Genomic DNA, 13733 nt, shown 5'->3' on the forward strand with positions numbered 1-13733 from the left:
AGAACATAAACAAGATCTGAATCTAGATCCGTTTACTCTCTGGACCAGGAGGAGGTGAAGTGAAGGAGGAGGAGGTGAAGTGATGGAGTTGGAAGGAGGAGGTGAAGTGAAGGAGCTGGAAGAAGGGTGTGTAAGGAGCAGCAGCTGCAGGATTGAAACTCGGCCGCTCTCTGATCCTTGAATCAACAGAGGAAATACCAGGAGAAGAAGAAACAAACACTTCCTGTTCTGCTGGAGGAGGCGGAGTCTGTTCAGTTCCACCAATTAGCTTCTCCAACAGTCACAGGAAACAGCTGTGACCAGCCAATCAGAGGCTAGCCTGAGTGTCTCCAGGGGCAACAGTGAAGTCCAAGACAGGAGGAGAGAGAAGAAGACGGAGAGACAGACGGACGGAGGAAAGATCTACAGGTGAGAGCTGAGTCACAGGTGAGACCAGAGAACACAGACAGGTAACAGACAGACAGACAGACAGACCAGAGTGGATCAGACCTGGATCAGACCTGGGTCATAGGTCTGAGTCCTGATCATCTCTAAGAGCAGAGGACTGTCATTCCCCAGGTGTGTGATGGTCTGTCTGCAGCTGAGACTTTACCTGAGACACCTGAACAGATGAGGATGGACTGACCACACTTCTCTCTGACTGACACCTGGATCAAGTGTCTACAGGATAATGGTCCCTACCAGAGAACTGATCTCTGAGACCAGGATCTGATTTAAGATTTAATCACCATGAATCTTTATAAACATCAGTGAATACAGAACCATGATGCTCCAAAAACCTGATCAGAACTAGGACCCTGAAGTAAACACAGTGTTTTAATGAGGAGGGAAACTGGGAATTTACATCAGACGTCTGTCAGTGTGTGTGTCTGCTGCTGTCAGCTTCACGTCTCACAGATTAACATCATGGGAATAAAAACAGTTCACTGAGCTCAGTCTGTTTACTCTGTGTTACTACAGGTACTACATCAGATGTAGTATTAGTACTAGATGGAGTACAGGTACTGTCAGTATAGTATCTCAGTTCAGAATCAGAACTTCACCTTAGATTTAAATTTAAATCTTTTTCTCAGTTTCAGCCTCAGTTTGGTCTCTCTCAGGTGCATTTTTCTCCCTCTCAGGTGTGTCTGTCTGTCTCAGGTGTGTGTGTCTCTTCCAGGTGTGATGACCCTCACCTGCTCAGACAAACTCCTGGAAAGTATTTCATATCTTTGATCCATCCACCTGGTGATGCGGTCCAGGACCTTAGGGGCTCAGGTGATGGGTCTGACTCCACCCCCTACTGGTTCCGCCTCCTGCAGCAGCGATGAAGACTCACCTGTGTCCATGTGCGTCTCAGCAGGTGAGGCTGAGTCACAGACTGACCTGGACAGTCTGGTCAGCTTCAGCCTCGACTCGTCCTCCTTGTGTTCTGCGCCCAAAAACCCGGAGCACACCTGGACCTGCGTCACACCTGGGGGAGACCAGGTGAGCCTGCAGGAGGAGCAGAGAAGGAGCAGCCTCCTGTCTCTGACTCAGAAGGTCCAGGTGAACCGCAGGATCCTCCAAAACCTGCTTACCAACCAGAGGACACACCTGGATGACAGCCAATCAGAGAGCAGAGAGTACAACAACACAGGTAAACCACAGGTGTTCAGGACAGGAGGCCTGTACTACGAAGTGAGGTTACTGTCTTATCAGAGTAACTTCAGGAGTAAGTTAGTGATGTAACTTCCTGATTAACCTGTAAAGGTGGATAGGTTTTACCTGAGGTCTGCTGCCATGGTAATTTACACTGTGTCTCTAAACTGCTCCGAGCAGTTTATGTTCATGGTTAACTCGGTGTTACTTCTACCTAAGCTCCGCCCCACAGGTGGAAGAACCAATCAGCAGAGAGAGGCTGACTCTGTCTTATTTAAATTTATGCTCCGCATTTTCCATTTTCACTCTCAGTTATTTTTTTTATTTTTTTTCTCACAGTCAAGCAGCAGAGTTTAGCGTCATTAGTGTTGCATATTATCGATGTGAATAATCCTTTAAATGGGAGGTGGGGGGCATTATTGTCCTGAAAGACAATATAATGCGACAGGCTGTTGTAATTGTAGACTACAGACCAACACATGCAGCATTAATGATGGAAATATGAATGTGAACCACTTTATAGAAGGTTTCTATTTGATCCAGGTTCAGTTTCCACTGAGGCTGAAATACTGTTAACATGAAGTTCATACTGAACATAACAGCTTTACATTCATACATATACAGCCTGAACAGCTCATTCTCAGACATGTGACCCACGTGTTGACTGTAATCCAAGTATCTGAGAAATGATCACATATGTTCTGTGTCCTTACATCTCATATTACAGATGAAGAATCCAGAGAACATGTGACCAGTCTCCCTGTCTTTGTTGGTTTGACATTGTGTCGTTAGAGTCTCTTTAAATTCCTCTAAACCCACAGAATTAACGTGCGTTCTTCATCTGAGAGATACGGTGCACGCCCCTTTAATCAACACGCACTAACTCTGATTGAGTTAACACCGACTCAACTTACCCACATCTGAACCACCGTCGTAGCGTTTAACACAGATCGAGGCAGTCAGGGTTTGTCAACCCCGACTTTACCTGAGAACCTGAGTTAAACCAGAGGAGGTTCAACTCTCTTTGTAGTACAGGCCTCAGGAGGTGGGACAGATCTAACTCTTAATGTTTCAGCTGAGTTGTGATTGGAGGAGTTTTAGCCAATGAAAAACCAGTGTGTGAGGAACTGTCGGACATCTTGTGTTTTTCAGGTTCTGTTGTTGATGAGTCTGAAATTCTACTGAGAGGCAAAAACAACCAGAGGTAAACAACAACAACAAAACACACTGCAGCTACATTACAGTCATCTCATGACTCGTGGCTTCAGGACGTCTGACTGAACGAACACCTGATGTTGTGTTGTTAATAAAGTTTTTTTTAATAGGTGGGTTCAGGTGAGGTCATACTGTGGGTGTGGCTGTGTAGTTGTGACATCACATGGTTACAGACTCATATAGATTCTTATACAAAACCTCATACAGAGCCTTATATAGACTCTTAAATAGAACTGCACAGAGTAAACACACACACACATACACACAGAGTGACACACACATAAACACACACACACACACAAACACACACACAGTGACACACACACACATACACACTGTGCTGATGTAAACAGTTTGTGGTCTCGTCAGGTTAATTAGTCCTGACGAGCTGCTCTGTTTAATCCTCCTTCCTCTGTCACACTGACCAATCAGAGCTGCTGATGTCATCCTCTCCCCTCCCCCACCCTGTGTGTGTGTGTGTGTTCAGCCTCTTTGTGTGCGCTCGGTTGCCGCGGCAGCAGCAGTGTGAGGACGGAGGTCGTATGAAGCGTCGCTGTGTTCCTCTGAGAGGAGACCACAACCTGCTGACCCCCGACACACACACTCTGTGAGTAACACACACACACACCGATCAGCTGATCGAATAAACAAACAAACACAAATTGTTTTTTTCTGTCTCAGCTGATTCAATGAAGTTTTATATTTTACTAATTAATTGTAAATGAAATGTGACTGAACTGAAACCACAGCTACAGATACTGAATAAACTGAGTCAGAGACAGTCTGAGCTTAAAGAGCAGAGAGAACAGAGTTTATAATGATCTGATATAAAGACCACCCCCTCCTGAAGACCACCAGGACCAGGTCCAGTTCCCTGACGCCCTCCTCCACAGAGTCTCAGAGAACTTCTGCAGGGTTAGAGTCAGTCCTGCTGCTGTTACTGAACCACCCACCTGAACAAACTGGGCAGATCCAACAGGTAGTCAGAGATCCAGGATCCAGCAGACCCAGCAGCACCATCCAGGTGAGAGGCAGAAAGTCTGGAGCAGATTTCACCTGTGGTCCATGTGGGTCAGAACCAGTTTCTCCTGCTGATGTTCGTGCAGCTGGTCTGAGGTCACTGAGACCAGATGACTTGAGAACTGTTACCAAGCAGGATGTCGTAGAACCAGACTCAGACTTAGCTGGGCCAGAGGACTTCAGGACCCGGTCTGGACTCTGTCTCTAACTGTGGTCTGTTCTCAGGTCGGGGGTCAGGCTGCGTCCCGTCGTCCAGGTGAGGTTTGAGGACGTGGTCTCTCAACCAGGATTCCTGAGCGACTCGTCCAGCAGCGACTTGGCTGTCGGGTCCTCGAGGCGACACCCGGCGGCATCTCCGACTCGTCGTCTGCGATTCGAAGATGAGACAGAGACAGAGGCGGAGTCTCGTTACCTGGAGAGACAGCGGCAGAGGAGATGGGTAGGGCAGCGGGGGACAGGTGTCCTGGTCTCCAAACCAGACCTAAACCTGTACATGAACAGTCGGACAGGGGTCAGGTTTGATGCTGACAGACAGCAGAGAGGACAACTGCCAGCAGGGGGGCCAGGGGTCGTGGGTCAGTGTGAGTCCTGTGTCAGGACCTCCTCTGTCAATGTGAACCTCCGTCTACACCCACCTGTGCCTGATGACAGGGGGAGGAGTCTGTACCGACCTCACCTCAACCTGCGGACTGAGCCGATCAGAGAGACCTACATTGGCTCTGTCACACCTGATCAGACCAGACCCCCCCGGGGAGGGGGTGGGGCCGGGCAGGTGAGGAGGAGAACCAATCAGGTGGAACTTAATGGAAACCAGACCAAGCCCACCACAGACTTGCCAATCAACCCCTATAGCCTCAACCAGCTGACCACGCCCATCTTCAGATGCCCCTCCTCCTCATCTGCTCCCGCTGTGACATCAGCAATGATGTCATCAGCAATGATGTCACACCGTGTCAGGCTCAGCGGCACCAAGACACAGTTGGATCTAAACCAGGACTGGGAGGAGCAGCGGAGTCTTGCAGCAGCTAAGGCCCACAGAGAACTCCGATCTGGGGCAGAGCTGAAGGAGAGGAGCCCCTGTGTGGAGGAGAGAGGAGAAGGAGTGGATCCCAGGGTGAAGAACTCCTCCTCCTCCTCCTTAGACACAACAGGTCAGAATATTTACACCTGACATCGCATTACATCTTATATTGTCACATATACAGGAAGTGATGCATTAGTATTACCGTGATTCTGATTGGTTTACAGCTGAGACCCAAGCAGTGCCCACCTCAGAGAGCAGCAGTGATGGACAGGTCAAACAGCCAATAAGAGCACAGCTCCACAGTGACAGCACTTCACTTCCTGAACGGTGAGTCTGTATGATGCCCCCTGCTGGACGTCCTGATACAAAACACCACCTGTATACAGCTACGGGCTACAGTTCTAGCTAACAGAGTTTTAGCTGTCAGAGTTTTAACTAAGAATTTTAGCTAACAGAGTTTTAGGTGACAGAGTTTTAATGGGCAGTTTTCTGATAATGAACGATCTGTCTCCTTCAGCTTCAGCAGCAGAGACGAGTCCTCTCGACTTTCTCTGCGTCGTCTTTTCTCCAACGTCAGACTCAGCAGGACTCGAGCCGGCAGTCTTGATCGATTCAGCATTAGGCCCCGCCCCCTGGACTCTGACCCCGCCCCCTCCAGCCTGATGAAGAAATGTCCATCAGCTCAGTCGCTGAGTGTGGTGAGAAAACCATCAGTTATCAGAGGTCACGCTTCCTCCTCTCCCCCTTCTTCTTTGACCTGTTTCCTGTCTGTCCAGCAGGGGTCGCCCTTCCTGCAGTTGAGGAAGCCGTCGTCAGTTCAGAGTTTTGGGTCAGAACAGAAGAAGAAAGATCGTTCAGCAGACTACAGACCAGCTGCTGCTGACAGGTAACTCACCACCATGGAGCCAGATCAGTCGGTTGTCCAGGTGCCTGGACTTCCTTCAGATTGTCACCATGGTAACTGATGAAGAAACATGTAACAGCCAATCACAGCTTGAGTTTCTCTCTCAGGTTCCTGCAGCGGAGCCTGAGCGTCGAGGACGTCAGTCGTCCATGTTCTCTTCGTTCTGTCGGTCGAGTTCTTCAGGTCGATGCTGATGGAACGTTTCTGTTAGAGTTGAGTCGACCGACGAACCGAATGTACGGATTCATCATCAGCCGAGGGAGAGGACGACCTGACTCCGGTACTGATATACTACTGATACTACTGATATTACTACTGATACTACAGATACTGCTGCAAATACTACTGATAATACTACTGATATTACTACTGATATTACTGATAATACTACTGACAGTACTACTGATATTACAATAATTCTACTGACAGTACTACTGATATTACTGATATTATACTACTGATATTACTACTAATACTACTGATATTACTACTGATACTACAGATACTGCTGCAAATACTACTGATAATACTACTGATATTACTACTGATACTACTGATATTACTGATAATACTACTGACAGTACTACTGATATTACCAATAATTCTACTGACAGTACTACTGATATTACTGATATTACTACTGATACTACTGATATTACTACTAATACTACTGATATTACTACTGATACTACAGATACTGCTGCAAATACTACTGATAATACTACTGATATTACTACTGATACTACTGATAATACTGACAGTACTACTGATATTACTGATAATACTACTGATACTACCATCACTAAGGATGCTACTACTAGACAAGTAGTACAGGTCTGATTACACTGAGACGTTCATTGACAGAATCAGTGACGTGTTTATTCAACATGTTTGTTCTGTTCTCTGACAGTGTACTAATACTGTGTTAACATTATGATAACAGTGTACTGACGTGTACTGCAGGTGTATACGTGGAGGACATGGTGGACAGCAGTACAGAGAAGTTGTACGCTGGTCTGCTCTCCATTGGAGACGAGATCCTGGAGGTGAACGGGGAGAAGGTGGCCTGTCTCAGTCTGGACCAGATAATCCACCTGCTGACCCAGAACACCTGTGCTACTGTCCGAGTCCTCCACCACCTGAGGACACCGCCGCTGTGACGTCACCTGACTGTAGCTATAACTTACACCTGAACTCAGCTTCAAAACCTGAGACACCTGGTCTGATCAGAACTTTAACTCCAGAACACGAAGAACCAAACAGAAAATTGAACTGCGGACCTGAACGGGTGCAAGACCAGCGGGTGGTCCAACCACAACCTTTAACCTCCCAAAGGACCTCCCACCCCCACTCCACCTGGGACTGTAGGACTCACCTGATCTGTTGTTTAACAGGAAATCAGATACTCCATCTTCCGTTTCCATGACTTCAGGTCTACAGGTGGATCAGACCAGGTGAGGTGGTCTACAGGTAGATCAGACCATGTGAGGCAACTCTCAGAGCAGCAGGTAAATCCTAACTGGGCATAAGAAGAGAAACATGTAAACTTTGTCAGGTCTGAACACTGAGACTGGTTTGTTTGTTCCTCAAACTGGTCAAAATGAACACTTGGTTCAGTTCAATCGACTCGTTTCATGAAATCAGCTGAATTCACATTAAAACATTCTCAGCTTTACATTGATCATGTCTATTAAAAATAAAACATTCTTTGATGCCGTCAGTTTTTGTTCAGGACTTTAACCTTTCAGTGTTTAAACCTCTGCAGTATTTCTGTTCCTGTACAGTTTTCATATGTTTATATTTTCACACCAATTAAAGAAACAAAGAACTGACGATCCATGTTTTTATTTTCTGCGTCACTTTATTGAAATAAAATTCACCTGCAGAGAGTCCATCAGCAGCTGATGGTGACAAAATAAAGACAATTTTATCATCAGACTAAAACTTCATCATTCGTCGATCAATAATAAACTGATCACTGATCAGTCTCACACTTCTAACTACACATCTTCATTCATTCAGCTGTGATTCAGTTATCGATGTGCTCTGACACATGAACAAGATACAGTGGTTATTCTTAATTATTAATATTCTTAATGTTGTTATTTTAGTGTGCCATGTTGTTTTTATTTCCAGAAATAAAGTTCAGAACAGAAAAAATGATCTATTTTAATAAAAACATTGAATATTATTAAAGATGTTGTGACATCTGAGAGAAAAATACTGAATGATGTAGTGAAGCTTGTTTCAGGACTGGATGGATTCATAACATGTTAGTGTTAAATTCACACAGAATAAAACAGATTAAACTTCAGACGAGTCAGTTCTGAATTTACTGAGTTTCGTTCTCATCAGTTCGTTAAAGTTCATAAAGCTGAGATGTTCCCACTGTGCGTACCATAAACCTGATGATGTGGGACAACATGATTGGCTGCTTCATATCACAGTTCACCTGATATCAGCCAATTAATATCAAACACACACACACTTCCTGCTGCTGCTTCACATTAAAAGCCTCCCAGATGTTCACTAGAGAAAGGCTTTTACTGTGAAGCAGCAGCAGGAAGAGTCAGGTTTGACTTAGTAACAGTTTAACAGTGGAACCTCCACTGATCAATAAGATGCAGTCTGCTGATCAATACGGTACAGGAAACAGAGATAAACCATCAGAGAAAACAAGATAAAAAAATAAAACGTCAAACGCGGCATCAGTGATGTTTTCAGTCAAAGTCAACAAAAACAAAAACAAACTGTAAACAACAAAAACATCAACACAAAGTTTTAGTGTTATTACATTATTTTCCAAAAGTGTTTTCAGATCAACTTCACACTTAACTAACTGGAGTTAATCCTGAATTAAACCAGGATTAAACAAAAATTAAATCTGAAATAAAGCAGGATTAAACTGGATTAAACCAGGGTTAAACCTGGATTAAACTGGTGTGAACATGGAGTTAAAAGTGGTTTTCAAGTGAAAAATTTAAATAGAGATGCAATGAAGTTAGAATTGCACTGAACATGAAACTGGAGTGAAACTGGTTTTAAAGTAGATTTAAACTGATTTTAAACTAGAGTTAAACTGGTTTTAAACTAGAGTGAAACTGGATTAAAACCAATTTTGAACTGATTTTAAACTGGAGTTAATTGTAACAAACAGAAACATAATTTCCTAGAACATCAAACCTTAAATATCTTTCCATATATTTGACCTTTGAGCTCTGCAATGATTAAACTGTCGAACACCTTCTCAGTCTCACTTAGTAGAAAGAGAATGTCCAGTAAAGTCCAGTAGAAACCAGTACAGTCCAGAGTCCCTTAGAGTCGAGTTCTAGACTGACTGATGACACAGAGTCTGAACTCCAGACCCAGAGGAGTCCACCCAAGTCTAGTTGAGTACAGGAGAGTCCAGTAGAATCAGGGTCACAGCAGCTGATTAACGTCTAGATTTGTTTTGGTTGGGGGGGGGGTTGTAAGCTGAGCAGACTTGAGACAAATTAGTGATTGCTAATACTGGACTGTATGAATACAATGTGACCGGAGGAGGATGATAAAGACTCCAGTAGAACCGGAAGAGTCTACCGGAGTCTGTTAGAGACCAGTAAAGTTCAGTAGAGTCCGGTAGACACAGGATTAAGACAAGCTTCATGCTGACAGGAGGAGGCATCAATCAAAGGATGAAGAAAAGGAGGATGACAACGAAGAGGATGGCAAGCAATACACCGATGGCGCACCACTGGCGACGATCTGTAAAGACGCAGAGATCATTAATAACTACAACTGACTATAACTAACTATTAACTATAACTATCAGTCATCACCTCCAAATATTACTCACTACAGGTAACTGTATCGAACTATCATAAATTAACTAGAACTAACCAACCATAACCTGTTACTGTCGTCTGTTGTTATATCAAAGCTTCAGTCTGAGGCGGAGGAGCCTCATCCAATCAGAACACAGAGTGACTCTAATACAGGTGAGTTATTGATTAAACCTGTGACACTGTTTCTGATAACTGATCAATACTGATCCTGATTAGTTAGAAACCTGAAAGCTGACTGATTTTATGGGTCAGTGAAGGCGACATCATGTGTTGCCGGGCAGATTACCGCTGGTCATGTGAGACACTTTAGCCAGTTTCTTCATGACGTTGTCAAGTCTGGACTGAGTGTTGTCCACCTCATGACTGAAGTCGTCCAACATCCTGCAGGAACACAAACCACTCAGGTGAACAGACTGAAACTGAGGCTCAAACTGAGGCCCGCTGACTCACAATAGCTGTCAAAAACCATCAAAAAGCTCCTGTTAACGAGGACCGACCAGGGCCGGTCTCCTCAGTCCAGAACATGAACCAGATCTTAGACCTGGAGGTTCTTACACGGCCTGTTCATCCAGCTCCATGCCGATCCTCTCCGACATGTTCTTCAGGACTCCGATCGTTCCTGACACCAGCTCCAGCTGTTCGTCCTGCTGCTCCGTAATAAGCTGAAACACACCCACAGCAAATCACCTGATGTGACATCACAGCCCAGAGCTCTGTTATTGGCTGTTACTGCTCAGGTGTTACTGTACCTGCTGCTGGACCTGCTGCTCCTCTATGAACTGAGAATTGGCATCCTGCAGCTGCCGGTCCAGACGGCTATATTTATCAGGACCAGGCTGCCAGACTGGACCCTGAGCACCACGATCACCGAGCAGAGCCTGAACATCACAACAACACACACAGTCAATTTCACAGCAGCTGCAGCTCTGTGATCAAACATGGACCTCCAGAGACCACCAGAGACCTTCAGAGACCTCCAGAGATCTCCAGGGACCTATCAAGCCCCCACCCTGACCTCCAGGTGGTTTTTGGAGTCTCTGAAGGGATTTAAGTCACTGTGGACTCAGACAGGTTTCAGTATCTTTGGAGGGTCCCCATGGTTCAGAAAAGGGTCTGAAGAGAGTCACTGAGGAGGTTTCAGAGTTTTCTAAAGAGGTTTTGGTGGAAATGTTATCTACTTTGTCAGCGAGAGACACAGTAACACACCTGTGGACAGAGTGTGGACAGGTGTGGTCAGAGTGTGGACAGGTGTGGTCAGAGTGTGGTCAGAGTGTGGACAGAGTGTGGTCAGAGTGTGGACAGGTGTGGTCAGAGTGTGGTCAGAGTGTGGACAGGTGTGGTCAGAGTGTGGTCAGAGTGTGGACAGGTGTGGTCAGAGTGTGGTCAGAGTGTGGACAGGTGTGGTCAGAGTGTGGTCAGAGTGTGGACAGAGTGTGGACAGAGTGTGGTCAGAGTGTGGACAGGTGTGGTCAGAGTGTGGACAGAGTGTGGTCAGAGTGTGGACAGGTGTGGTCAGAGTGTGGTCAGAGTGTGGACAGAGTGTGGACAGAGTGTGGACAGAGTGTGGTCAGAGTGTGGTCAGATTGTGGTCAGAGTGTGCAGTTACCTGTTTGTTCTTTCTGTCCATGGAGGCAGCAGCTGGACTCGACATCTGCTCCTTCATTTCCTGTTAAACAAACAAGCCAATCAGATAAGAGCCTGTCTCACCTCAGCAGGTGAACTCTTAACACACAGGTGAGTTTATACCTTAACTGTCTGTCTGGTGCTGGTGATGAAGGCTTTCCTCTTTGACAACTCGGCTGCGTCCAAGTTGAACTTCTTCGGGTTCGACTCCACGATGCGTTCACTGACCGTTAAGAAAGACGTTCGTCTTTAAACATTCACATTTCAAATCCTCAAACTCAGCTCAGGTGACCTCGGCTCAGGTAAGGTGACCTCAGGTCTGTTGTAAAGGATATTGATGGTCTCGTCGAGGTCCTCCAGGTCCCACTCGATGGACCGCAGACTGTTCCTCAGCTCATTGGTCGTCCAGTCCATTTCCTCCTTGGAGGCTCCGCCCCCCTCCTGCAGCAGCTCGCTCCATCTGTGATGGAGGCTCTGTGCTGCGTTCACAGCTTTCTGTACCTCCCTGTTAACAAACCAACTGTCAGTAAGACGTTCCTGCTGCGAGTCTGATTTTATCTGACGAAGAATAAAAACGAATTTAATGATGAAATGAAAATAAATGACTGATCTGAAGGTTCAGTAAACTCAAACCTCAGGAAATGAGCTGTGAAAGAGTCAAAGTTTACAACTACAAAGAAACAGACAAACAAACATGGACTATCGACTGCAGCGACAGATTCTATTCTAAAATTAGACATGAAGACCTTAAACACAGGCTGAGAGAAACATATCACTGCTCAGGAGTACACATAAAATACTCCTGTGTACTCCTGAGTACCTCTGTGTACTCCTGTACTCTGCAGTAATGAGAGTCACTATCATCAGGGATCACAAAGGTTAACCAGTCTCTGAACCAGGAGGTGTGATTGGTCAGTAGGTTCTGATCTCACCTGTTCCAGAGCAGGTAAAGTTACCATGGTGATGAACCCGGTTAACCCAGAGTTAAACCTGATGTTAGCTAGTCAGCTAGCTAACCACAGATGCTCCAGGCCTCTGAAGAATAAATATAAACTAAATATTAAACTAATCACTGATTTCCTCCACAGACACAAACACCGAGGTTATGTTCTACTGAGATTCCACTGAGGCTTTAATGAGCTCAAACTCGAGTCTGAAAATAACCTGACTCCTGTTAGCTCTGAGCTAACATGCTAACCCTCTCTGACAACACCGCCTGCTAACGTTAGCTCGCTGCTAATCAGTCTATTGCTAAACTACACACTTTACTTATTTCCTGTCTCTGCGGATATATCGATTATTGATCAGCTACCAGCGCTCTCAGGCTAACACTAGCCTTTAGCTCTTTTAGCATTGGCCTGTTTAGCACGGTACTCTGACCCTTTGACGACGAAGAACGGGTCTTCCATAGACATGGCTCTGGTTCTGGTTCTGGTTCAGTCCCCGCGGAGCCCCATCACTGACTCTCTCTCCTCCAGGTCCCTTTAAACGGATTCTACTTTACTCTACTTTACTCTATTTATTCCTGTTTTTATCTTCATCGGAGCCGCTGCTTTGTTTACATGCAGCCGCGGCTTCCGCAGCGGAAATCAACCCGTGGCGTCACACACACGTGGCCCTGACGTCATAAAAATAAATAAAAATAACAAAATAATTTAATTTTTATTTAAATGAATTAAAAAAAACAGATTCAGCTGTTCGGAATTGACATGCTAAGAATAATTACCAATAATAATAACAATAATAATAATAATAATAATAATAAAGTTTTCTGATGTGATCAGTTTAATATTTACAGATAAACCATAGCTCATGTTTCCATTAAAACTCTTCTTCAGTTTTAAAATTAATTAAAATTAAAACAGTGTTGAGGTTTGAAATAAAGTATTTTACCTGACATAATAATTTAATCTTTCAGCCTCTGCAGGGCTGAGATCGGTGGACTTCTTCTTCTCTGAATTATTTGGAGCTGTGGGTTATCTTCCTGTCAGAGGAAACTGGTTTGATGAAGCAGCGTCTGCATGTGATGGAGTCAATCATCTTCCTCCATGTCCAACTAACCCTTTATATTTTCATTTGTTCTTTGTCTTTTTCATCCAAACATCTCAAACTTTCATCTTCACTCTTCCTCTTTTATCTGTTTCTGTTTTTCCCTGCCTGAAGCTCAAGATCCTGACATCTGCTCTTCACTCAGACTGTTTTCATCTGATGAGGCTGAAACTTCACGTTTATTCCACATCATCACATTAATCAATAATTAATCTGGTCCTGGTCTGAGCAGACTCTGGATCAGTTTTTATTTTGTTGTGGATTTTTATCATGAACAAACCGGGGTCAATATTTTTCCATTGGAGGAGAAACTGAAGTTTTAAGAACTAAAATATAAATAAAGTTAGAAACAAACCTGTTAGTTGATGTAGTGACTGAAACCACTTTGTCACCTGACGGCCACCGTAGACTCTCCACATTCAGAGAGGGAGGGGGGATGGAACAGGTGAGTTGT

At 44.9% G+C, this 13733-nt stretch overlaps 2 protein-coding genes across 2 annotated transcripts; one reads left to right on the top strand and one right to left on the bottom strand.

Annotated features, from left to right (window-relative positions):
* Positions 1-312: 312 nt before the first annotated feature.
* Positions 313-8097, top strand: si:dkey-121a11.3 (uncharacterized). The gene is made up of 10 exons (XM_018662429.2): positions 313-408; positions 1160-1618; positions 2773-2824; positions 3323-3442; positions 4081-5006; positions 5104-5206; positions 5397-5577; positions 5659-5765; positions 5891-6063; positions 6747-8097. Exons 2-10 carry the CDS (start codon positions 1231-1233, stop codon positions 6941-6943), a joined length of 2247 nt encoding a protein of 748 aa, XP_018517945.1. The 5' UTR covers positions 313-408; positions 1160-1230; the 3' UTR covers positions 6944-8097.
* On the bottom strand, positions 7625-12836 carry stx6 (syntaxin 6). The gene is made up of 8 exons (XM_018662453.1): positions 12611-12836; positions 11566-11735; positions 11354-11448; positions 11214-11273; positions 10357-10485; positions 10163-10269; positions 9894-9988; positions 7625-9527 (listed from the first exon to the last, which is right to left on the bottom strand). The coding sequence occupies exons 1-8, from the start codon at positions 12643-12645 to the stop codon at positions 9451-9453; spliced, it is 768 nt and encodes a 255-aa protein (XP_018517969.1). The 5' UTR covers positions 12646-12836; the 3' UTR covers positions 7625-9450.
* Between the last annotated feature and the right edge of the window lie 897 nt (positions 12837-13733).

This window comes from Lates calcarifer, unplaced genomic scaffold, assembly GCF_001640805.2.
Source record: "Lates calcarifer isolate ASB-BC8 unplaced genomic scaffold, TLL_Latcal_v3 scaffold_36_77, whole genome shotgun sequence".
NCBI lineage: Eukaryota > Metazoa > Chordata > Actinopteri > Centropomidae > Lates > Lates calcarifer.